Genomic DNA, 27,857 nt, shown 5'->3' on the forward strand with positions numbered 1-27,857 from the left:
ATTCAGCGTTTATTCTGGAAAAAAAATCATGTAAAAAACCTGGAATTAATAAACAAAGATTAAAAAAAAAAAAGTACTTGAAAAATAACGAGAGTCAGGCGGACGAAATTTTATAATTGATTTTCTCGAAAACGGAGCCTTGTATCAAAAATTGCTACTCTACGTTTTTGACTTACTTTTGCATGAGGAATCACCCTCTTTCGGCTTGTATCACAATTTTCAGTACACCCTGTATAATATATATATATAACGCTAGAGCGACTGATTCATTCGTTAACGCCTAGCCGAAACCGCTGTATCTAAAATCATGAAATTTCAACAGTATATTTCTTCTATGACTCTAAAAGGGTAAAAAGGGTAACATTTTTGTTACGTCGGCCGACTCTCTACCTAAATCACATTCTTACTGCGTACCCTCAATAGTCTTAAGGACCTACCATAAATCTTGACATTTTCATAGTTAAGGTCCTTCAGATCAAACAAGCATCTTTTATTTCAAGTGTTCTTTACATTTATTCTTTACTACGGGAAGACACGGGAAAGTTAGTTTTGCTCACGTACGATGTTTCCCACTAGCAACTTTGCATCGAGGACGGCTAAGACCCTTCCTAGTCCACCAACCTTCTTATTATCCAATCAGAAGCAATGTCTACTGCCCTCACTTTCCTAACCAAAATTGTCATCAACAAATCCGATGATCCCGTGTGCTAGACACACCCATCATTAGCTTTCCTTCGGAACTTCACTTATTCTTCATCGTTAGAATAGTCAACACATCTTTACCGGGTTTCTACCCTTAGATCAATCGCATACTTAACTTATACATACGCATCAGAGTAATTAGCTTCTATATAAAGTTGTTGGAATAAACTGTAATTTATACATGTTAGTTCAGTGTAAACTCAATTGAACCACCCCCTATTATCCTAACAGAAATATGGGGGTCGATCAGTTCGTGGCGTCGATTACCTAATCGTAATCATGCTATTCAATAGACTAGATAACATTCTCAAAAATTTCAAAATTAATAACATTTATTGCCTGCATGAACATTTTGTTTCATTATTTGTTCTTCTTTACGTTATGCAATAAACGCAAACATAAGTAGTAGATATATTAGTTTATAACGACATACAATAGTACTCGTATCAGACAAATATTTAAAGTCAGTTCTCTGAAAAAGGAAATTTTAGACGAATTCGATATTGTTCTCAACGTATTATATACTATTTAATTATTTAATTAATGCTATTATGTACTATTTAATTTCTACCAATAATGAACTAAATTAAAAATTGCCAAGTATTATAAAAAATAAATATTATTATGAATTAACAGAATTATAGAACGCAGAATATTTTGTGTTTGGATAACAGTTTTAATTTTACGTGTTTCTACATTTTTAAATTCAGATTGCCACCATGAAAAACATTATTCCCATTTTATTACCTAATAATTTAGATATTGAAAAATAAACGATTTATAGCATTTAATATTCGTCTAAATGTGGCTACCTTTTTTTTTAATTTTTGCAACATTAAAACAACACTTTATGCAACATTTGATAAGAATTAAACAATCATTTATTATTATTTTCGCAGTATTTGTTACATTCTCGACGAAACTGATCCCGAAGGCGAAATATTTCCTTCGTTTGAGATTCAGATGTGTTTGGAGGTGAGTATTTCTGCAGATGTGACTATGTCGAACTATTTGAAAACGCTCGATTTTTTTAACTATATATCTTTACCTTTTAAGTGAAAAAAAGTTTAAAAAGACATGAAATCTAGGCACGACCTTAATATGTTACTAACATAAATTAAGTATCACTTTCATATACGTCTAATCAACATACAACTAATAAATATTAAAAACTTTTACAATACTAAATTATATGTTAGAATGTTCTATTCTTATAAATACGTAAAATTCTTATTGTTAAATGTAGCACGTGCATGTACCTAATGCAACAATTCTTTAACCATTGTCTCTGCTGGTTTATATGTTGATAGAACCCTACTATTGTTTTCCGGCCGCCAGTGGAATTAGATGATCCAGAAGGTTTCTACGCTTTCTTCGAGTCACTACTACTTGAAATGATGAAAATGGGTATCCTCATACCACGCGTCGATCCTGAGTTGCATGAAGGTCGAGAAAATTACGCGGTATATTATTTATTACTGATATTTCTAACTAGTGTAGTGTCGCGGAAATTTAGCTATACATTTTTTCTGATACTATTTATAATTTGCAATTTATTTACAATAAATTAGTTATACAGATATCAATGAGACAGAAAACGATGATTGTTTAATATGGAACTAAATGTAACAATCTTATTCTAATTCGACCACCCTCGCAACCGAACAACGCCAACAACTCAATCTTCCAGCTACGCTAGTAACTCACGCAACTCGACAACGCTAACAACCCCACTCTCAACAACGCTAACACCTCTCGCAACTCGACAACGCTAACAACTCTTCACTTCGACTCCTTGAATAACTCTGACCTCTCGACTCACTCCCCTTCTCCATCAACCGTCCAACGCTTCTCGACCAACAACTTTTTCAAGATTCAAACCGTCCTGTTAACGCTCCGCAAGAATTAGGTGACTTTAGTCACATAGGCTTTTTCCCCTATGTAAACTAACGACCGAAAGACAGACGACGTTGTTTTGATCGGTTTCTAACCAGGCTTTTTCCTCACGATACTACACTAGTGTAGTATCTAAATGGGTCTTAGAGGAAAGGACAAGTAATGATGTTTTGATTTAATTAATAATATTCGAAGCAACGAAATGATTACAATGCTGTCGTACGTCTTATTTTCATACGCGGCCTTCGACTTCCCGATTCACACTCTCCGACTTCTACACTCGCTCGCTCTCGCTTCTCAATTCACGCTCTGCACACCTTTTGCATCCGTCCTCTTCGGCATCTCAACTAACACTGCCTTCAACATCTCTTTGTCTTTTCCCGCCCTATCGCGCACGTGTCCCGAAAACGCCCGTGGCCAGGGTCACGCAGGCCCTTTCCACGAAACTATCCACTTAAAAAGAAGACCGACGACACATTGATGTACCCGACGATGCCGCGGCTCTCGCGACATTGTTTATGGTTCGGCCGATATCTTAGGCCTTTTGTCCACGATACTACACTAGTATATTGAGAGACCGCTGTTTTTACAATTTTCAATAGAACAATTTCTGATAAAACATTAATAGTCGACTAATTTTTCCTTCCATACAAACTATTAATCGTATTTTCATCGTCGAAGCTCGATGTTGCTGAAGAGGAGGGTATCGTGTTTATGTTGGAAGAAACCTGCAATCGAGCAAAATTGGCCTTAATAGAAGTGAAAGGACATGTACATGTAATTATCTGGACTTGTGTCATTTCATCAAAATTACTGTATTTCTTATTTCTCTTATTCCAACTATTGAAATGCAATTTATTCATTTAAGAAGCCAGACCGGATGAGCATATTTTAATTGTTTGATGTCTTATAATTTCTGAGATATCACTGTGATCTTGAGTTTTTGTAAGTTTTTGAATCGAAGACGAGCTACTCTTGACGAATTCTCGTTTCGTTTTGACTTTCAAGGTCAACCGAAGGCCAGCTTATTCTAGCTCTTTGAATTGGTCTTTCTAGCTGCCACAATGGAGTATACAAAAATATGAGGTAATCGTTGAAAGAACTTAATGTCAACTTGATATCTCAGAAAACATAAAGCATCAAAAAATCCAAATATATTCATCTAATCGGTCTACACAAGTAGAATAAATTTCATTTCAAATAGTTCTTGCTAAAGTCAATAAATAACGAGCCATTCTAAGTGATAGTTTTCATTGATACACCCTGTATATTCTGACATAACCTCAAATAATTAACGACAAGGAATTACTGGCTCAAATTATTATCCACAGGTATACGAAATCTACTCGTGGCTGTGGACAGATGATAAACAGGAATATTTATCCTATTTTTTGAGATTTTCTCAATACGTAAGTCCCGAGCAAAGGGAAATGATCGAACATCATCCAGAGTTTATCCCAGATAATCTGAAAGAGAAGAAACCAGATTTAGCGGACTTCAAGCGGGAAATAGATTATTTTATGTCTCTGTACAACCAGTGCGATCAACTGCAAAATGAGCAAATCTTTTGTCGGTGGTTGAAACTTGATATAAAACCTTTCAAGCAGACGCTCTTGAACATAATTTGCAAATGGGCTAACGTGCTGAAGGAGTATCTGGTCAACCGAATTACCACACAGTAATTAAATTTTTTAAATTTCTATTAAATTTAACCTTCATTTGATACTGCAAGGTTTTTACTGTTAAAATTCTTCTGATAGATACTTTTCGAGGTTCTATGTTGTTTCGAGAAAGTATGTTGATATTTTATTAGAATTATTATTGAGAATTTATATTTATATTTATATTATATTTATGAGCATTTATAGAATTATGGAATTAATCTAGCAAGATACAGATTTGAAAGTACAGACAAAAAAGTGAGTACAGCGTCTTTTAAAAGTTTCATAGATGCTCTTGGGCATTTATTGATTGATCCGAAAGACTCAACTGGATTAACAATAATATTCAGATAATTCCAGATTCTAGTGATATGACGATAAATGGGGTTGATAAATCTGAAATATTAAAAATTTCTACACGGTAGACGGGCGTGTTGGGAAAATGACGTATTCCTTCATTGAAATTAATTAATCGAAGTATGGAGGATCAGTCTACTAAGTTATTTATAATTTTGAAAAGAAATAAAATGTCAACTAACTTTCTCTAGTCCTCGCGTGTTAAAATGTCGAGTCTACAGAGTAGTCTATAGAGTACTTAGCGTTGTAATTTTGACCAAAATTGTAAATAAGAAAGTGATAGGGACCGCGATACAAAATGTTGGAATCTGTGGTGTGATCTTTCAATAAGTTGAAGACATTTTCTGAAGAGAAGCCTAAAGAAAATGATACATAACGTAGGAATTTTTGTTGTGATTTTTCTATAAGCTGTGCATATCGACTGAAGAGAAGCTTAAGGAACATCATATACAACGTGGGAATTTTTGTTATAATCTTTCAGTAAGTTGAAGATAATTTCAGCAAATATGCTGAAGAGAAGCCTAAGGAACGTGATACAAAACGTAGAAATCTATGTTGTTATCTTTCAATAAGCTGAAGATATTTGCTGAAGAGAAGCCTATGGAACATGATACAAAACGAAGAAATTTTTGTTATAATCCATCAATAAGCTGAAGATATTTGCTGAAGAGAAGCCTATGGAACATGATATAAAACGTAGAAATCTATGTTGTGATCTTTCGATGAGCTGAAGATATTTGCTGAAGAGAAGCCTATGGAACATGATACAAAACGAAGAAATTTTTGTTATAATCCATCAATAAGCTGAAGATATTTGCTGAAGAAAAGCCTAAGGAACGTGATACAAAACGTAGAAATCTATATTGTTATCTTTCAATAAGCTGAAGATATTTGCTGAAGAGAAGCCTATGGAACATGATACAAAACGTAGGAATTTTTGTTAGAATCTTTCAGTAAGCTCTGCATATTGGCTGAAGAGAAACCTATGGAACATAATACAAAACGTAGAAATCTATGTTGTTATCTTTCAATAAGCTGAAGAAATTTGCTGAAGAGAAGCCTATGGAACATGATATAAAACGTAGAAATCTATGTTGTGATCTTTCGATGAGCTGAAGATATTTGCTAAAGAGAAGCCTATGGAACATGATACAAAACGAAGAAATTTTTGTTATAATCCGTCAATAAGCTGAAGATATTTGCTGAAGAGAAGCCTAAAGAACATGATACAAAACATAGGAACCCATGTTGTAATCTTCCATTAATAACATTATCATGCAGCAATCAAATTCTTCTCGTTTAAAATTACAATTTTAAACATCAATTAAAACCATTCCAATCGAAGTTGTTGTAATCGATACTTTTCCATACTGTTCGGGAAAAGAATTGCGACATTTTATTAGATTTACGATTGTTTACTAGGAAACTAACGAAGCACTGGTATTCTACGTATATTTAATGACTCGTGACATTAATGCAAATAGTTTTGGTCAGGAGTATCAATACTGAACACTTCTGACGAAATTTAAATATGTTTTCTCCAATACTGTATAATTTAATCCACGCCTAATGAGAAATATCTATTTTGAGCCATTTTGATACCACTAACATTCCGACTACGATTTTCCAGAAATTATTTGCGGTTTCAGTTGAATGCATAAGCAAGTGAAACATAAATCTGAATGGCATATTTGCATTCGTGACACGAATAAACTGCACAAGTTTTATATACGAAAGATTATTTTGGCCAGCTCGAAAGTTATTATGCCATACTATTATTTTTACATTAAAGAATCATTAAGCTATCGTCTAAATATAATATTGCGCCGTATAGTATGCAAATCTCGTTTAAGCAGTATTGTCATTAGTAAAAAAAAATAGTCGTACAGAATAGAGCATAATATTTATATTGAACAAATAATGATTAGTATTTAAACGAAATAAGAAGAATTATCCATTAGAATATTTTATTTTATTTTTGGAATCGAACTAACTGATCTGACAGCAAAAATTGCATCCACTGAAGAACCATATCAGCTTCCCATATGCAGCGCGTTAATTCACATTGTAAAATATATCGAAAAAATATGCGAACAAAACTAAGACGTGTTACGGGAAAATTGCAATATAAATTCACTCTACAAATTAATCCCTAGTTTCTCTAAAGTTTCATGAAGAACAAACCGCAATAACTAACATGGAACACTGTAAATATAACTCACATAATAAAGGAAAAGAGCATAGTGTCGACGACAAGCTTAAGAATATACTCGCATCGATACCTTTCCAACGAAAGATTATCAACTTCTGTAAAGAAATTAAGATATTAGACAGAATTTGATAAGCCAGCGAATATAAAAATAATCGCTAATGATCTTGACTGTCGATGCAACTTTAAATAAAATCAATAATATTAACAATAATTTATTTATTTTCTTTATTTAATTTTATATAATTTATTTATTTATTATAATTTTATTTACTATTTATTATTTATTAATTTATTATAAATTTATAATTTATTATATATTATTTATTAATTATTATTTATTTTATATAATTTATTTATTTATTTTCTTCTCTATTCCCCACTTCATTCGTTTGAGAATATTAGCATATCGGTATAATGTTAAGAAGAATGTTCCTTTAACAGCTCACTCCCATTGGACGTTCCGAATGCAATTAAATATTATTGAGACATCCGAGTAATCTATAAAAGGGTATAATTAAATAGTAATAATAGTATAATTAAAATAGTATAATTATAATAGTATAATAGTATAATAGTAATAGTATAATAGTATAATAGTAATATAATAGTATAATTAAAATAGTATAATTTACTTATTCTTAAATATAATTTATTTTCTTCTCTATTCCCCAATTCATTCGTTTGAGAATATTAGCATATCGGTATAATGTCAAGAAGAATGTTCCTTTAACAGCTCACTCCCATTGGACGTTCCGAATGCAATAAAATATTATTGAGACATCCGAGTAATCTATAAAAGGGAGTTCTATGAATGCGAATCACATGTTGACCTCTAACTGCAAATAGAGCCGATTTCTCTGAAACCACAATCCTAACGTTCGCTGTTGGCACTAATCCTGTATATTTATGCAACTGAATAGTAAACTGAGTATTTGGCTCGGAATCACTATTCCGGGAAACTATCAAAGTACCTATTGCGCGCGCAACCAATGTAAACAATTCAAGTGAAACTGATCATTTATCTATTACTGGAATAACACGTTGACTTGATATAATTTTAGGCTCACCTATTGTCCTTTCACTTGATGCTTAATGTATTGCTCCATTGAACAACTTTTAACGTAATAATAACATTTACATGTACTATTGAAAATTTTCTAATTCTTGTAGAGACAGTTATAGAATGTATCGGAAACTTGTCATCGACATTCGCTCTTTAAACGAACAACGTTGCCATATTGGAGTTAGGTTGGGGTTAGGTTGCAGAAGCGTATTTAACTTCCGCGCGCAATTATGAATTTTTATTTTTCTTATTCGTTCAATTTTATACGATATGATAGGTAAACACTGTTTATATTGCATCTATAATAATTAGTATCATGATGTTTATATTGTTTTATATTATATTGTTTTACTGTTTATATTGCATCTATAATAATTAGTATCATGATATATAGTAATGATGTATTGGGTTGCCCGGGAAGTTCGTTTCGATTTTTCTGGAATTTGGTCTACGTGAAAGATCATACCGGAAAGTTCTTCGCCCAAAAACCTAAGAGGTTATGGAACGATGGGATATTTAAGTTGCCTGAAAGACGGAGAAAGCTTGTGGAACAAAATGACACCTATATAATTCAGTAAATGTAAATGGAATCGAAATGTGAATCGGAACGAACTTTCCAGGCTACCCAATATGATAATTCTATATTATACAGATTCTCTATGTACATTTATAGATCTATAGATCAATAGATCTGTAAATGTTCTATATATATATAGAATTACTACAGACACATAACCTTTTTTTTTTCGTTCGATATAAAATGTCAGAAAACAAAAAATTTCTCTAACGATTGAAAATTATCTTCTCGTTCATTTTAGATTGGAAAATTTAGCAGAATTTTTGAAAGCAGCAATGGAAAATTTTTCGCGTCCTATACACGAAGATGACTATGACGCACTTCTAGAAACTATATACTATTTAAAGGAAGTCAGGGATCGTCAATACGAGATCGAAGACATGTTTGATCCAATTAAGGTAATTAACAAAAATTTCCATAATAAATAATAAATATAGAGCATTAGAACCTTCGTTATTCGAACTAATCAAAGGCACGCACTGTTGAAATAATCAAATAATTTTGTCGAGATTTCGGAAGTGTGTAGCGGACCGAAAAACTGAGCAACCGTTTTGGGGAAAAGTGTTTTCGTTCTTTTACTTTTTTATTTCCACTTACTTGTTTGTTTTATCGTCTTTCCAAATCTTTAAGTGCTTTATTTAATTTTGAAAATGTACACTTGCACGCGCAATTATTTTTAGACGATGACGAGTATACTTGACAAAAGCAGAGAAAGTGCACTGACATGAAAATAAATTGAAATAAATTACAACAATGATAACGAAATTATCACATGACAATTACTAAATTTACACATTTTTCTAGTTCCGTTTTCTAATTCGTTAATATTATTTAAATTAATTATAATTTATTATTATTCCATATTATTTAATATATTAATATTTGATATATTATTTAAATTAGTTAACAATATATAAATTGAATTTGCAGTCAGGTTAATTCGTAAACAATACAGATGATCAATATTTCATATTAAAAATATTTTTATACTAAATAATCAAATATTTGGAAAAATCAGCAATGAAAGAATTTAATTTGTTTTCAAAAAAGAGAATGGTATTCTTTAAAACAAAGAGCTACATCTAATGCCATCTCATAAATATTTATATTATTTTATTGAATTATGTATGATCCATCTTGTTTTATTACTACAAAGTGCATCATACACAATTCAATAAAGTAATATGAGCCAAAAAATGTTGTGCACTCTATTATTTCCTCATAGAACGAAAAAATCTTTTGGGACAACCTAATACAACGTCCCATATATCAGTCGATTCATTGAAAATCATTTCACGTTAGCTGTATTGGTTGCCGCTAGGCCGCTGGATATTATAGTGTATCCTAACTTATGTAACCTAACCTATAACCCACTGATTTTCCTTTTTTATTTATACTTATATATTTGTATACTTATATACATATATACATATGTATATTATTTATATAATATATCAAAAATGATTACGTGATCGATGAGTAATCGTAATTTAAATGTAATTAAATTCTTTTTGCAAATATATTGGAAACTAAGTGGGACGGAAAGATATGTGAATGTACAGTAAGAAAATACTTAGAATGTTGATCTTGGCTACATATTACGTGTACATGGTCATTGAAATCGATGTCTTCTATTCTGCATATAATTACCAAAATTAATATTAAATAACGAAAATCTTTCAATAAGAGTCAAACAATTTTATTCTAATTTCTATTCTTCTATTTGTTATTTTCCACTCTTTCTCACAAGTAACAAAATTTCTCACTAATCGATGTTCAAATAATCGGTTGTTCCTTCATTCAATGTATTTTGCTAATCGATGCGGCCAGCAAAATGGACTTTAACGAAGGTGTTCATCATTTTCTAACTACTTTCCTAGCTTTCTCCAAAATTTGCAGAAACTTCATGGTTTTTGACAAATCTGCAACAGCTAGCTGCAGAGTATGAACCGCACACCTGATTGTTTTAACTGTACAATGTGATATTGCAAGGACTTGATTGTTTATTCTTTCATTAAAATTTTTAATGTGTTGTTCTGAATTCAAAACATCTGTTACTCCGATCCTGTAATATCTATATCTTCGATATTTCCATCGTCTTTATCGTCATTGTCATCGTCTTCTTCGCTTAAATTTTTCATTGCTTTATTTGCCGCTTTATCAACTTTGTTGTAAATTCGATTAGTTATAATTCCGTACAGATCACACATTTCTCTTATAATAGATCTCAAATATTCGGTAGTGTGACTCCTAGAAAGTTCAACAACTGCTAATGTACAAACATGCAGTTTATCATCTTTCATAAATTGTGTGTTAATACCGAGAAACGATTTGCCCATGCAAGTTGCTGCATCCACCTTCAAGCATATTAATTTGCCTTTTATTTCTTCTATAATTTTTCTCCTTACTTCAATTGCCTGCTCAATAAGAGCATCACGCACTTTATGTGAATTTATTTGTTCTTTTTGCAAATTTATTATCTGAATTATATTTCTAAACGCGTCGTTATCTATCAGGAAGAGTGACCTACCATGTATTGTGATTAATCTGACGCATGCCTGCACTACATCTCGTTTTACTCTTTTGTAACCTGTCTTACCGGTATCATCAAAATTATTTGGCATGCATCTTGTGTTGTGTCTTTCCTTTTCTAACATTACAGTTGTAAATTCATTTGAATGGGAAATTTCCAAATGTTTTTGCAGATTTGTCGAATGACCCTACAAATTTATATTTTTAAAGTTAAAATTAATATTAATATTAAAATTAAAATTAAAGTTATAGTAAAAGAATGCATAGTTAAGGTAAAAAAGAGATAGATCACACTGAGATCTCGGAAAAGCCTCCATCTAGACAAATCGGGTGGTCATCATACGACGTTCTGCCTCGAATAAATAAATTTTATAAATAAAATAAAATAAATAAAATAAATAAAAATGCCCAGAATAAATTTTATTTGAAACGCTTCTTTCAATAACGTATAGTTTACAAGCAATTTGTGTAGATCGATTGAAATAGGACACCCTGTATTTAAGACTGCTTATTTACGCTGTATACTAATTTTTCAGATCGGACATTTACAGATCGGAAATGTTTACTATAGCAATCGCGATAGTAATATCTCATTACAATGCATAAACGAAATTTCAGAAGAAATGTATACAATGCACATAATATATTGACGCACACACACCACAAATTATCACAATATTTTATCACAAATTATGTAACAAGTATTTGAATACTTTCGTCAGCTACTGTATATATTGTATCAAGATACAATATATGTATGACAAACACAATTTTAGGCAATTAATTACGTAACCTGAATGTATTGTATTATAGTATTTATGGTTTGTATTATTATACTTTCGAAGATTACAGACAAAGATGAACTGATATGTGATATCAATAATATTATTTAATAGGAATATTATTCCAAACATGCTGATGTATAATACTCTGTCCGTTTGCTCACGAAATACTTCGTGATTGAGGTTAGGTTGGGTTTAGCTCTGTGATTAAATACTGTCTCGTTGTATACATTCTGGAATTAAATTAATCAAATATTTTTCAGAAAACAATAGAACTGCTACAAGGCTACAACGTGTACTTAGACGAGAAAATTTTTAATTGGCTCGTAGAATTGCCCGTTAATTGGGAAACATTGAAAAAGATGGCTGCTCAAGTGAAACATATCGTCCAACCATTGATGACTCGTCAAATCGATCTTTTGAAGAAGAGGCTAAGCTATTATGACTTTAAACAACACCGTTTCCTGAACGAATTCCACGAACAAGATGTTTTCAAGTAAGCTACAAATAGTATTGAAAGTATTTTTATAAAATAATTTTATACAATTTTTCATTTTGTCTAAAAGTTACTTCTAATTTATTTTTCGGATATTATTCCAAATGGTACCAGTGGCCAAACAGGACGAAATTTTGTGGGTATTATTTGCATGAAACAGTAGACTCGAGGCGTAAAATCTTAGGTTTGGGGGATCATGCGTTCCGAAAATCCCTATACATACAGGATGCGGCCGAATAATATCTACACGTATATATATTTATTTCTCAGCCATATATCTGTATCACTTATACCCACATTGCTATACTAATTGTCAAACATTGCATAGTAGTGAACATCTATTATATAAGGACCTGTATCTTCCAAACGCATGACTTTCCGAAGCTAGATTTACCATTTGATGCCATGATATCCATCAAATTTTTCGTCTTTATCGACCATCGCTATCTTTAATGCACAGCCCATTTTTCATATTATTTTACAATTTTTTTTACATTTTCTACCATTGGCATTAAAATATTATTCTTAAAAATTTATTGAAATATTCCTTTAGATAGTTATTCAATTGTTTTAATATACAGAGTATCCCATGCAATTAGAGCAAACTCTATGTTGAAAACGCTCAGAGATAAACGTCCTATAAGCTAAATGTCCTATAAGCTAAAATCAAATGATACCATGTGTTATTTCAAAAATAATGTTATATATCTTTACCTTTATATATTGGTATGTGTGAAAAACGTAATTCTATCCTTTTATTTAAATAGAACTTAATAGTTTTGACTCTCGTAGTCATGTGACATTCTTATCTACTCGTCTGTAATTCTCATATAAGTAGAATGCGGATTTTTATGCATTTCTGAGAAATTTCAAGATTCCTGAACGCATATATATATGCAACATGCGAAGATATATAAAATATCCCCAGTACAGCATTCGTTATAATATTTAATATGTGAAAAACTTTTCTACCTAGGTTTCATTTTTTTAATTATCTCCACAAACTGAATTTCCATAAATATCCGCAATTTACTTATGAATATACATATTCAGATATATTACATGGCTACGAATTCGTTTATCTATGTGGTCATACTTGAATTAATTTTAAATTATTTCTAATTCTGGACACATGCATGACAGAGTGAAACACGATGCTGAAACAGATATGTGGTTATGTATTTATTTACACATATGATACGTATACCTGAACACTATCGTACAACTTGTGTACGATTAGTTATATGAGTCACCCTGCTTTATATATATATATATATTGGTATCAACCGCAATGCTATGAAGTTAAAGCTATTTCAGTAGAACCTACTACTAAAAGCTATGATTGCATTTAAAAAAGAGGATGAAACCCAATGAATTTCAAATAATCTTCAGAGTAACGTGAAACAAAAAATTTGGTTGTTCCATCATATTTGCTATCTTAAGCAGTACAACTTTTGTCTTGAATACTTCATCATACTTTCAATAATAACAAAGGCGTTTAAATGCTTTATTTTGTTTTGTAGTATATCTTTTAATTATCTACGTAAACGTAATAACCTCTATACGAAATAGAAAAACATGTCGATAATGTAGGAATCTTGTCAATAGCAAACGTAATGTGCTATTGATACATTTATAAAAGTCTCGAATACTTTTCTGAATGTTATGATTTAGTGTGAAACAGCTGAGTATTGTATTTATAGCCCAGATTGCGAAAATCATTATGAAAAACTAAACGAAATACGTGAAGAGGTTTTAAAATTCCTGAGCGAAGAAAAAGATCTACGTGATCAAATTGTCATTTTTGAGCAGGAATTGCCTGAATTTAAAATGACGAAACAGATACAAAAGGAGATGCAGTTTTTGAAAACTTTGTGGGATTATGTGAATGTCATTACAACTTCTTTGAACGAGTGGAAGAAAACCACGTGGAAGAAGCTAGATGTCGAATGGATGGATCAAGAGTGCAAAAAAATTCTCAGAGAATTAAGACGTAAGGAGAAGCTCTTTTCTTTTACTTAGAACATCTCTCTTGGTAATAAAAAGTTATTAAATTTAATTTTTCAAATTTTTTAGGCATAAATTTTCATCAGATAGCTTTAGGCTTTTTCATATGAATTTTTCTGACAGCAATATTTCTATTTGACATCAAAATTTTTTTTTATAATAATATACAGTAGCTAAAAAAGGTATTTGTACATCTGCATTTGTATATTAATTAATTAGATCCAACTATATCAAATTTTGTATTATTCCGTAGTAGTTTCACATGATTTCCAAAATTTAATACTATGCGAATAAAATTTGGCTCCTGTCGATATATATTCTTATTTAGCCCGGAATTAGCCAAATTTAAATATACTCGTCAAATTTTCGAACTTGATTTTTCTCGTAGAATCACCGCGTACTTGGTTGTACTCCCACGTATGGGCCACCCTGTATAATATTCTCTTTATTCGTACAACATTAATTTGGAAATCAGCAATATAGATAATGTGATAGGAACTTACAGTGTACAGGGTATACATCAAAGTTTGGAGAAACTTTAAAAGCATATAGTACTCATTAAAATAAACAAAAAATGTTAATAAACATGAGTCCAAAAACTATTAATTTCGGAATTATGAGATGTTTTTGTCAGTAAGGTACTACCTCTACATAGAATTGCCATTTATAAAATCACTAATCTGGTATAAATACTATTAAAATTCTAAACTTTTCCACCTGAATACTTCTAACTACTCTTTAAGTTAGGTACGATATCCTAAGATAAATACAAACATTTATGAATTATAGATTGTAATCGGATAGCACTACGGTTACATTTAATCTGCTTCTAATTCATCTCATGCGAACGCAACACTTGAAAGTCCTAGAAAAACAAATGGCAATTGCTGTCTAGTATATTAATATAGATTTAACACACGGTCGTATATAGGGATTTCAAAACTTTTGTAGTCAGGGTAGTTTCAGATTTGAGGAGAAAAAGATTTTTACATTGTTCACTACACGCAGAACACTCATGTCGAGTAGTCAATACAGTTTAGTAGAGTAATAAGTGGTAGAAGTAATCAAGTGAATCCTTGTATATTTTTTACAATATTTTATATTTTATAATACTTTATAAGTAGGTATACATTATTTATTCATAAACAATTCTTTTTATGGTTAAACTTCGTTTTAGAGGGCACAAAATTACGGTCTTGTGTTTTCTATTGTTTTGACTACTCTACAGCAACGTCGTCGGCGGAGTGGAGAAACACAGGTCACCGCATAACCGTGACATCCCCCACCACGAGTTTCAGAACTTGTAACGTGGTTTGACTTGTCACGTGGTTTGACGCACGTTAAATCATCGGACGTAACGCACACGATAACACGGATCATCTATGGAGATTGACGTTTGGACAGCAAGCGATCGGATGACGGAAAACACAGATGGAAATTCTAATGTCAATCTTTACAGGATGTGTCCCACGTTCATTTCAATATACACTTCAGCACGTTTAATTACGTCACAGAAGTACTCACACGTCGACCTCTTGCATATTTCTTATCTCTTGATAACATTTTTCAATTAGTTGTTTAACTCATTTAAACGAAATAACTGATTTACTATATATTATACTCTTATACAGTAAACATCCCACAACTCAGGAATTAATTTTTGTTTATTAATTATTTTTTGGATCCATGTTTATTAAGACATTTTCTTTGAACTTCTAAGAACTTTTCCTCAACTTTTTTAACTTTCACCATGCATTTGACTTCTGTGTTTGTAAATATAAAATAGAATGGTTTCCTACGTTATTCATTGCAAGATTTCGCAAATTTCATTCGACAGAACTGGACAAAGACGTGCGTCATTGGGAATTGTACACTAATATCGAAGCACAAGTGAGGAACATGATGGCATCATTGAGAGCGGTCTCAGAATTGCAGAATCCAGCAATTAGGGACAGACATTGGAGGGAATTAATGGCTGAAACGAAGGTAATAATTCCGTGTTATTACTTAGGTTAACTCAATTTCTATCCCTAAATTGCTGCTAGTTCATTTTTGTATTAATTAACAAGTATTCTGCTTACACTTGAACGCATTGAATCCAAGCTAGGCCAAGTCTTGGTTAGGCCTTGATTTTAATTACAGACTTGGTTAATATGAAACGACAGATAATTATTAAATATCAACGACAAGAAGATAATCTAACCTATAAATATTAAATGTGCGTATCATAAATATAATGAAAATATGAAAAATATAATAGTAGCAATATTGATAATTGCAAATAGAAATAGCATTACATAATAATAATAATAATAGAAAATTAAATGAAAATAACAATATTGATAATACAGTGACAATGTCTAATTAATATTATCTATATTAAATTTAATTTAAATGTTATATCATTCCTGCAAGCTATTTCTAAAGTGCAAGAATTCTCTTACCTCTTTAAATATCTAGAATCAAATATTATTGCATAATTGGCTCGGAGTCAAATTGGCTCGTAATAACGCCAGAAGTTACGTATTTCTTCTTGGAAGTTACGTCCGTGTATTTATCCTTTTTGCACTCTGTTTTATTTATATCTACCAATATATTATCATATTTTATGAGTAATGTATTTATATAATAGTTATTCTTTTTTATATATACAGTATATACTGTTTGACTCAAGCCGCTCAAATATTTCGAGAAACATGAATAAAAATGTTACAGATAAAAATTGCACGATATCGATGGGAATATACTATAATAGTTTTGTGTATTTGATCTCGCGGTGGTCTTTAGACTTTCTGTGAAAGTTAGATTCTTCAATAGATACCTCCATTTTTTATTACATATTCTTGTAATCTAACATTTGGACGTTTTCAAAACATTAGAAACTTGTGTCTTATACACCATCTGTTATTAACAGATGAAATTTCAAATTCGGTATTTTACCGGCATTAGCATCACCCAATATGTACCACGGGAACACATAAAGGTATCTTTCATAATGCTGTATTCTAATGTTTCTAAAACAATCAGTCGGTTGTGAGTAGTTATCTTTAGGTTAGGTAATTCTTTGTATTTAATTGTCGAGTTTCAAATTTGCAACATCGAAACAAAATGAATTTTATTTAAAACACTTTTTTGGTTAATATTTGATTTAGGATTTGCGTAGATCGATAAAAATGAGACACTGTATATTTGTTCCTAGTTTTTCGATTAGAATGAAAACTACAGTCAATTATACAGAGTATAATCGAAGATCATGATAGAAGATGAAAGGGGTTGATTCCCTTGTAGAAGTAAATCGAAAATGTAGATTCATAATTTTTTATACAATACTTTTTTCGAGAAAATCTACGATGAAGTTTCAAGTACGCGTGCACTTCGAAGGTAATAACGACAGTCGGTTGAATAGGTTTCTTCGTACTTAGGTACTTTGTTCGGGAGTACAAACCGAATGCGGGTGACTCTCCTCCAAAGTTGGAAATATAGAACAACAATTTTTGATATTATTCTGTTATAAAATTTCAGCATATCAAGAAACGTGACCTCTTATTTTTAAGACATGTGTTCATTTATTTGTACGTGTATGGGAGAATGGTATAATGTATGATAATAGTCGTGTAATATCAAAACGTTTTTCCTTCCCGATGTTAGTAGATTATCAGAAATAGATTATTTAAAAAGAGTGTAAAAGATTGGAAAAATAAAAAAAGCCAACACCACACGGAGTTCCCAAGCGGTCACCCATCTAAGTACTATCCGTGCCCAGCGCTGCTTGACTTTCGTGATCGGACGAGAACGAGTGCTTTTTTTTAAATATTTGTTTATTAATTTCAGGTTTTTTACATATTTTTTTTACATGATTTTTTTCCAGAATAAACGCTGAATTCTGATTGTAGGGTGGTACAGGCAAAAGTACCGACACGCGTCGGTACTACATAGACATGGATTATTACATTTTTTTTTTTTTTTTTTTTCGTGGAGGAAATCTTCATAGACACCTTTACTGCCCATGTGACGTGATGGGCAGAAAGGTAGTGCCGGATTCTTACCGGCTAAAACCTCCACGGACGGGAACGGTAACCAGTGCGCGAGTTTTCCTCGGACCCCTGAATGCTTAATAACATTAAGCACCCATTAAAACTAAGGTGCACTCCCAGAAGATACACCTACAACATAGGGCAAGGTCGGGGCTGGCCAGTAGCCTGTTGCATATTTATATCTAAGAAGCTCGCATTTGTACTTATTTTCTCGTCTTATCATAGATGCCGAGGATTCGAACTCGCCCACACCACGCGTCGCCATGAGTTCTGGGCTTTAACGAGCGTAGCTGGCCGTCCCGCCGACATGAACGAGTCCACTCAACGTAGTTTGTCCGTTGGCTGAAATAGCTTTTTTTATTACTGAATTTTAATGTCCAAAAAATATATAAAAATATAATACTATTTGTTATATAAATATAATATGAATGTACGCGAAGAACAATGGTATTTGTATAGGTTCATCCAGATGTGTAAAATATTACACAGCTTTTTAAAAATATGGGTTATAGGGTCCCATCATGTAGGTACGCGTGTACTTGAAAAATAAGATAAACAAATATTATACTAATCCCACAGAACACCCCTCCCCTCCCCTCCCAGTCCATCCCCTCCCATCCCCTCCCATCCCCTCCCTAATAGGCTAGCGAACTGTCCTGTTTTTGCGTCCAGGCTTTCAGGACATAAATTAAAATATCGTACATAAGCACAGCGCAACAACGGCTTAAATTTAAGGCACAATAATAATCTTAAAAAAAAAAAAAAAAAAAAAATGTAATAATGCATGGCTACGTCGTACCGTCGCGTATCGGTACTTTTGCCTGTACCACCCTACAATTAGAATTCAGCGTTTATTCTGGAAAAAAAATCATGTAAAAAAAAAAACTATGTAAAAAACCTGGAATTAATAAACAAAAATTAAAAAAAAAAATATGTCAGGTTGATGTTAGGATTGGGGTTGTGGGCGTTTGATGAATCTTCACTGGAATTAGCCATCGTTGTGGTACGATGAAGATAGAGTTTATTAACACAAGTATGGATACAACAGATTTGACAATTAACTGCGGCGACTAGGCACTCGTAACACTAATGACAATGGCCTCAGGTTCGATAACGAATCCGCGGTCAACGAGATGTCGAATGTATTATTTTCGTCAAAGTCTAAGTTGGACTATATGTTAAAGCGTGAAATATTCACAGATCGTAGAAACGTTACTTATGTCACGTAAAAAAGAAACTCTCTTGATGATACAAAAAACTATTTCTCAAGAGTCCAAGACCCTTGGCTACCACTTACAATGTTCAAGTATCGGCTCACAGTTCAGACTGACTGGGTCGTCAATATTCGGGGTTTATATACTAACCAAGGACAACGAAAATGATGATGGGCATATTGTTTTTGGAAATTCTTTACCAGGGTGGCGATGTGTTGACTGTTTGGAGGATGTTTAGAGGTAGTCGCCTAAAGTGACATCAGTGTAGAAGATTTTGGGGTCACACTGCCCCCTCCTTAGAATGGACTTAGTCCTCGAAGTTCCTTTTCTTCTTTAAGATGAATGGGTGGAATTTTGCCTTGGGGGTCTCCAGGTCGAAGGTTACGTGTGACTCGTTGCTGGTGCTGGGCACAGGTAGCATCGGAGTGTATATGTTGATAGGTGCCGGGTTGGCTAGCATCGGAGCGTTGGCTGGTGGATTGTTATTTATCGTATTTCGCACGATTTTACAGCAAAATAAATGGAAACACAATTTTGGTATTCCTATTTTGTTGAGGAAGTATAAGCATATGAGAGCAATGGATAAATATCCTACAATTTGTAATATAGATATTCCCCGTGATTTAACTTTATCGATTCTACGAGCAAAAGTTAGTTGATTCGTTCGATCTTCGATTTCATTCAGAGTGCTTTCGTATCCGTAATTATCGTAAATAAGTTTCGGAGTTTTCCCTAGTTCATTTAGTAAAATAGTCCAATCTGAATTATTAGTTATATTGACTGTTTCGATTTTAATCTCGTAAGAAATTTCCTTGCTACTACTACTGATTCTCATATGGTTATTCTTGCACAATATGTCTACAGTTTTATCGGTTTGTAATAAAAATGGTTTCTCTAGTCTAACAATTCGATTTGTCTTTTCTTCGAAAATGCTCAGGTCTATTGGTTTTTTTGGTATAGCTATAAAGTGATTTTCAGCATTTAATGGAATGAAAGATATCTTCAATGTTATAAACTACTACCTTACAGAATTTGACAGTGTTTTCTGCGCTTAAGATTTCAGAGTTACAATCGTGCTTCACTCGACGGTCGTGAATCGGCTGAGTTTGTTTGCAAATGTAAAAGTCAGATATAGAACGGCATTGCTTATCCAAGTAGTTTTGATCGGCATTGATGTAATTTAGTCCTGACGTTAAGAATATCGGATGAACTACTAAACGTGCTAAAAAGACTTTGTTCGTGAGAGATGGTATGGGGTATACCTGCTCTACATCCCATTCCATGTCTATAATTATTGGTATCGAAATTATAAAAAAAAACTTTGTTTTGTCGAGTAAGCAATGTGAGTTCTGAGATATCTAAAATACTTTGGAAATTTTCTTCCTTTGGTATAAAAGTGTTTCCTACTGTTTTGCTACCTAATACTTGGGCGTGATTGTTAATAAAAGTTCCGTGATCAATAATCTGTGGGCTTATTATTCTTTGTTTTCCTAAGATGATTAAATTGAATATTTCGTTGATTTGGAAATGTTAGTCTGAGAGTGAGCTTTCTAGAGCCACGACTTTCATTAAGGTGATTTCGTTTTTGTTAAGTGTTCTAAATTCGTTTGCTATACCTGCGTCTACTTGTTTCAGTTGTTGGATGACGTCGTTATTTAAAATTCGTTTAATCAAAGCTGTCTGATTGGCTACTATGGTTTTTAGACTGTTATCTTCTTCGAAGAGTTTGTCTATATTTTTGTTAATTATATCTAGATCGTTTGCGTCTAGGGTTCCAAAAAGAGTTTTACTAATAGATCCGATAGCGTCTATTAGTCCTCGTCTATTTCTGAGACGAATGTGAGCTAAGGATCGTAATTTGATGCTAAGTGTACTGACGTTATTTAGTTTTGCTTGTAAAGAGCGTATTTCTGGTAATATGGTACAATCTTTTTGTGTCTCGCAATGATTCTTAACTTCGGCTACTCCATTTTCAATATATCTTACTTGTTCTAATACAGTACTAATATCTATTCCTATAATAACATCTATACGTTCGCTATAAAGATATGCTTTGGATATTTTCTTATGAAATATTCCATTATTATCAATAGGGGTTGTTTTTAATCCGTTAAGGGTGGTAATGCCGATGGCAAGGGTGATCGTCCTGAAAAATAAGATTTTATTCTGTTACCGTGGATTTTCTTAACTCGAATTCCAATAAAAATCTCATAATACGGTGTCTTGACTGACTTAGGGTTCTAACCATTCGTCGTCCAATTTATCTGATTTTGATCATTGTGAAGGAGTATACGATCTCCTTCCCTAAATAAGGCTCGAGTTCTAACGATTTTTCTTTTCTGATCTCTCATGTATCTCTTTCTACTTTGTTCAAGAGTGCTCTTCGCTATCATTCTATATCTTTGCAATTGTTTTTGCCATAATGCAAACATTTCTTCGTAGATGTAATTGGAAGTTCGGGATACGGAAGATGGGAGGTTAGCTTTTCTTCCAAATGTTAGTTCGAAGGTTGAAAATCCAGTTGCATCGTGTATCGCGGTATTATACCCTAAGCAAATAAAGTCTAATACCTGATCCCATTCTTTATTAGAATCGTGTAGGCTCGTGCGAATCATGTCTTTTACTGTGGCGTGTGTTCGTTCTAAGGATCCGTTAGATTGAGGATGAAGACTAGTGGTCTTTATATGTTTGATTTTAAATGCTTCTTCGAATTTTTCCATTAGTTCGCTGATAAAGTTTTGTTAGTACCTGCTTTGTTAGTATCGTTTTGGGTACTGAGAAGATGTTAATGTAGTAGTGGTGTAATGATTCGGTTCGTTGTGTTTTCAGTGGTACTAAAACGAGATATTTCGTTAGGTCATCGTGAATCGAAAGAATATATTGATTTCCACGTGTGGTTTTGGGCATAACTTATTACGATTTGCGCTTTGAATAGTCAATCAACAGAGTTCAGTCTAACGAAAAAGTATTCCGTCCACAGCGATCGTCAGCGCTAGTGTCACGTAAAATAAAAAGAAATTTAAAAGAAAGAAGAAAACTTTATTTTTTCCTCGTTTATACACTTATAAGACACTTCTGAGCTCTAGCCGTGACCGCTCGAGACTGAGGCTCTTACAATATTTTTACTTTCGGTGACATCTGTTCCTTCTTTGTTTGTCATCCCTCATTATACCCACTACCCTGTAGGCGTACCTGACCGTTGCTACGCTTCTAGAACATTTGGTGGAAGGACCGTTAGGACATAGATGAACATTTAGGCACTTCGGCGATATACATTGTCGCGAAGGCCGCCATGTGTAATGTTCAAGTATCGGCTGTCTGGAGAATATTTAGAAGTGGTCGCCTAAGGTGACGTCAGGGTAAAAGAGTTTGGGGTTACACTAGACGCGCGCCGTCCGTACGGACGACATAGACCGCGAGTAGTCAGCACTCAAAGGGTTAATGTGGCACTTGATCTTTTAACTAAATTTATTCCTGCACCGGTATTAATTAAATATCCTTTGGTTCCTGTTCCTGATCGAACTCCAATGGATAGAAGTCTCCCTGTTGTTGCGTGTACTCGTATGACGTCTCTCGAGGTTCTGGTAGTGCCGTTTCCTCTTCTTGTCCCCTATTCTCCATGTTTACATTGTAGCTGTGCGATGACGGAAGGTTTCGCTGGCCGGTTGAAAATTTCGGCAGTAATTTGCGGTGTGCCCTATTTGGTTGCACTTAAAACATCTCATTCCCAGTTTCCCTTCTAACTGGTTAAATCTGCTTCCAGGGATACCCTTACCGCTGTTTGCTTGAGTGTTTGTCGGCGGACGACTGAGCGTAGTCATCCGACTGCTCCTAAGTGGGGAGTTGCGCTCTGACGATACATTCCCTCGGGTGAATGACTGAGCTCTCATCTGCTGGCTGCGCTGGTTTCCGCGGTTTCGTTCAATTTCTCTGATTAATAATTCTGCTTCGAACGCGGTATTTTGCGCTTCTTGTAAGGTGCGCGGTTTCGTGCTTGATGTTCTGATTTCTATCTCGGGTTTTAGATTTAATATGAACGTTTTAATTGCGCGTTCGTTTTCTAAATCTATCGCGACTGCTCGTCGAATCGGATCGCGGATTTCGTGTTGCAATGCGTACATAAGTCTATTGAGACTATGTCGGAATCTTTTGACGTATCCGCGTACTGATTCGTTAAAACTTTGACGAGTTCTTTGCAGTCTATCGCGTGCACCGTTTGAAGTTACGTTAATCGATACGAACTTCCTCAGGTTTTCGAATAAGTCGCCGTATGTCTCGATAACTAAATATCTAATGCTTCTTTCGGCTTCGCCGACAATACGTTTGGTTAGAATTAATCTCAATAAAGCACGTTTTTCTGTACAATCCGATCTAGCTTCGCTTACCCGTTTAATGAATCCCTCCACTCCAATGTCATCTTGACCGTTGAGCACTGGGATGAACTCGATGCTGGTTTTCGCGTCGAACATAGCACCTTCGTACGAGACTGGTTCTTCTTCGTCCTTGGAGTTCGCTGGGTCGGAGGCTTCTGGAGTTTCTTCGATCCGCACGCGTCTTACTGGAGGTTTCGCTATACGAGTGTTCCGGGTAGCGCTTCTGCTGGCAGAACTAGTGTCGTCTGTTACGATTGAGTTGAATTCAGACGTATCTACGGAGGATTGTAGCCTGAGGAGCCTGAGTTCGGCCACAATTTTCCCTATTAATTCTATTTCTTTAATGCGTTGAGCGCTTTCATCGCGGATTAGTTTGTATAAATTAATTACAGCTGCTGTATGCTCTTCGTTCTGGCGCTGCATCATATCCAAAATTGCCCGTAGGTTTGGATCGACGCTAGTCGAAGCGACAGGTGTAATTTTCTTGTCCATTTCAGAGTAATAGATCGTCGGAGTCTGACGTTACCGAATACAGTCGATCGATCTTTTTAAAAGAAATGGTTCTACTCACTAGTAAAATCGTCGTTCGTAGTGCAGGTTGCTTGATACACCTTTGGTCGGATGTCTCGTAGACCAAAACCGTAGTCTTGTTTTACCCAACGTTGATGTATCCTGGCAGGATCAAAATGTCACGTAAAAAAGAAACTCTCTTGATGATACAAAAAACTTTATTTCTCAAGAGTCCAAGACACTTGGCTACCACTTACAATGTTCAAGTATCGGCTCACAGTTCAGACTGACTTGGTTGTCAATATTCGGGGTTTATATACTGACCAAGGACAACGGAAGTGATGGTGGGGATATTGTTTTTGGAAATTCTTTACCAGGGTGGTGATGTGTCGACTGTTTGGAGGATGTTTAGAGATGGTCGCCTAAAGTGACGTCAGTGTAGAAGATTTTAGGGTTACACTTAACTCGTTGATGCGATTGTCACGTAACTTGAGGCTTGGATAAAATAAGGCAGCTGTGCCGTAACACAACTAGTACTTTTAGTTGAACTTTGTTGCGAATTCGACAGTCACAACGGAATACACATTAAGTTACAATGTTAAGTACGCGACTGTTATAAGAGTAGAGACCGGTAAAGATAAGTTGACTATTCCAAGAGTACAGAATAAGTGCCTCTTACTGACCATACTGTGTCTGAGGAAAACTAGGGGTGGGTGTGTCTAAGGACACGGAACCATCGGATTTGTTGATGGTAATTTTGGTGAAGGAAGTGAGGGCAGTAGACGCCGCCTCCGATTGGAGAATAAGACGGTTGGTGGGCCAGGAAGGGTTTTTACCTACCCTCGGGAGAAAGTTGTTAATGGAATATACCAGATGTGAGGAAGGCCAACTTTCCGTGTCAACTCGTAGTAAACAATAATCGTAAAAGTAATCGCTTGGTCTGAGGGACCTTAACCATAAAAATTGCAAAACCCATGATGGGTACTTAAAATTATTGCAGAAAATTATTGACGTTACACGATCGCACGCGAGAGGGCGTCTCTCCGTCTCGGTGACGCTGCGGAGGAAAACTATGATGGGGTGTGTCTAAGGGCACGAGATCATCGGATTCGTGGAGAAAAGTCTTCGTTCGGTGAGTGAGGGAAATTGACGTTGCTGTTAATTGGTCAATTTCCATGTTGGTGGTTAGAGAAGGATACTAGCCGCCCTTCAGGGAAAGTTGCTAGCGGGAAGCGTCGTTCGTGGAAAAATATATTTCTCCTATCTTCCCGTAGTTGGGACAAAGACTATTTGTCTGTTTGTAGATAACTGAAACTTAAGATTTATAACGAGTCCTCGGGCTAGCTAAACATATACTGTGGAGATGCGTTGACATTTGGCAATCATCTTACCCGAAGAATAGAGTCTGCGTGTGGCGAGCCACGGGACAGAAACCGTTGGAATATTTCCTGTCGCGTGCCGCCACAACTATTTCTTTTAAGGAGAGCTATAGAATTACTCCATGCCTTTGTTAGACAAAAGGTTCGTCCCTTGACCGCGGCTACGTTCGGCGACCGGTTGTCGCCTCGAGCCCAAGCTCACTATCATAAATCTCGAATAAATACAGTCAGGTTGAATGACGACAATTGCTTAATTACGGCTATGGTAGAATCTAGATTACAGTAGTAAGGAGTTTTCCCAAAGTTCCAAAGGGAAGGCTCCGGTGTCCTTTCATCTCCGACATATATTATATAAATATAATATAAATGCAGGCGAAGAGCAATGGGATTTGTATACGTGCATCCAGATGTGTAAAATATTACGTAGCTTCTTAAAAATACGAGTCCTATCATGTAGGTACGCGTGTACTTGAAAAATAACGGGAGACAGACGGACGAAATTTTATAATTGATTTTCTCGAAAACGGAGCCTCGTATCAAAAATTGCTACTCTACATTTTCGACTTGCTTTTGCATGAAGAATCAGCCCCTTCCTGCTTATGCCACAATTTTCGGTACATTCTGTATACCGGCCGAGGCCCAACAGTTGATATTGTACTAACAGATAGCGAGCGATCTTACATTAAAAAATAAGTCAGAAGTATAGAAAAATTTTTGTAAATACAAAATTTAAGAACCTGTATGATTATGGAATAGTTTCACTGCTTATATTACTGTATCTAATACGAAATACATAATATAATATGATATATTTATAAAGAATAAATATAATATAATATAATAATAATATAATAAATATGATATATTTTAGCATTAGAGGTAATTCTTTTGTCATAGAATTTAATTATCGTGTAGGTGGTATTTATCATGACCGATAATACAACATTGGAAGACTTGCTGAAGTTACAATTGCACAAATATGAAGAAGAAGTTAAAAATATTGTCGCTAAATCAGTGAAGGAAATGGCAATGGAAAAGGTGCTAAAAGAACTTAACGACACTTGGAGTACGCTCGAATTTGGGAAAGAGATACACGAGCGTACGAAATTAAATATTCTTAAAATCGACGAGGAAACTATTGAAATCCTTGAGGACAATCAGGTACCGTTTCAAGATATTTCTTCGTCAAAGAAATAAAATAATACAATACACGTGGAATGCTTCACAAACAGTACGTTATAAACAACATAAAAATCTATAAATTTTTTTCAATTTTTGTATTTGTTATCTTGTGAAATTTCTTTAGTAATAGTTTTCTTGTTACTGTCGTTATTATTATATTCAATTTATTAAGACTTTTTGCGTTAATAATAAGTATCTACAGTATGCTGTAACTTGTCTCAGCATCATATAGAGAGATCAAATTCCATTATACATATAAATTCTAATTTTATACAAATTTTTTATAAAAATTAAAATTTATCTAATGTTAGTAATTATCTAATTTATAAATTATATGTACCGATTTAGCTACTTGTATATTAATGGCATTTCGTTTTGTTTTATTCCTCTTCGCCTTTTTCTTTATTTTATTTTATTATTTTTAGTTCCCTATTTAATTCGCTTATTTTCCAATAATTTAATATTTGCTTATGCTGACTTATTTAACTTACGACTTTCTGATTGCTTTATAACAGGTGCAACTGCAAAACATGTTAGGTTCGAAATTCGTTGGATATTTTCTCGGTGAAATTCTTGACTGGCAGAGAAAACTAAGTACTGCAGATGCTGTGATTAATGCATGGTTCGAAGTTCAACGAGCTTGGGGTTATCTCGAAAGCATTTTCATCGGCTCTGAAGACATTAGGAGCCAACTTCCAGAAGAAACCAAGCGGTTTGAAAAAATTGACAGGGAGTTCAAAGTATGTACTTCTAATAACTGTTTATTAACATCTTCCGTAATTTTCTTTGATAATTTCATTCGTAATAGGAAAAAATCTTCCTTTTCAAGAAAATATACTTAGGTATCTTTTATGAACGTTTTCACGCGATAAATACATTT

At 33.9% G+C, this 27,857-nt stretch overlaps 1 protein-coding gene and 1 long non-coding RNA gene across 2 annotated transcripts in view; one reads left to right on the forward strand and one right to left on the reverse strand.

The window, feature by feature from the left end:
- Positions 1-7,085: 7,085 nt before the first annotated feature.
- Positions 7,086-8,170, reverse strand: LOC126926369 (uncharacterized). The gene is made up of 3 exons (XR_007714516.1): positions 7,896-8,170; positions 7,461-7,618; positions 7,086-7,326 (listed from the first exon to the last, which is right to left on the reverse strand). It is a non-coding gene; the product is annotated as an uncharacterized LOC126926369 (long non-coding RNA).
- Positions 8,171-8,274: 104 nt separating this feature from the next.
- Positions 8,275-27,857, forward strand: part of LOC126926381 (dynein beta chain, ciliary-like) — a 46,596-nt gene continuing 27,013 nt past the window's right edge. Inside the window, exons 1-7 of the mRNA XM_050742705.1 lie at positions 8,275-8,465; positions 8,710-8,866; positions 12,046-12,278; positions 13,982-14,271; positions 16,123-16,271; positions 26,711-26,956; positions 27,493-27,717. Coding sequence (XP_050598662.1) covers positions 8,275-8,465; positions 8,710-8,866; positions 12,046-12,278; positions 13,982-14,271; positions 16,123-16,271; positions 26,711-26,956; positions 27,493-27,717 — 1,491 coding nt within the window. The remainder of the gene's footprint in view (positions 8,466-8,709; positions 8,867-12,045; positions 12,279-13,981; positions 14,272-16,122; positions 16,272-26,710; positions 26,957-27,492; positions 27,718-27,857) is intronic.

The sequence above is a fragment of the Bombus affinis genome, chromosome 17 (genome assembly GCF_024516045.1).
Source record: "Bombus affinis isolate iyBomAffi1 chromosome 17, iyBomAffi1.2, whole genome shotgun sequence".
Taxonomy (NCBI): domain Eukaryota; kingdom Metazoa; phylum Arthropoda; class Insecta; order Hymenoptera; family Apidae; genus Bombus; species Bombus affinis.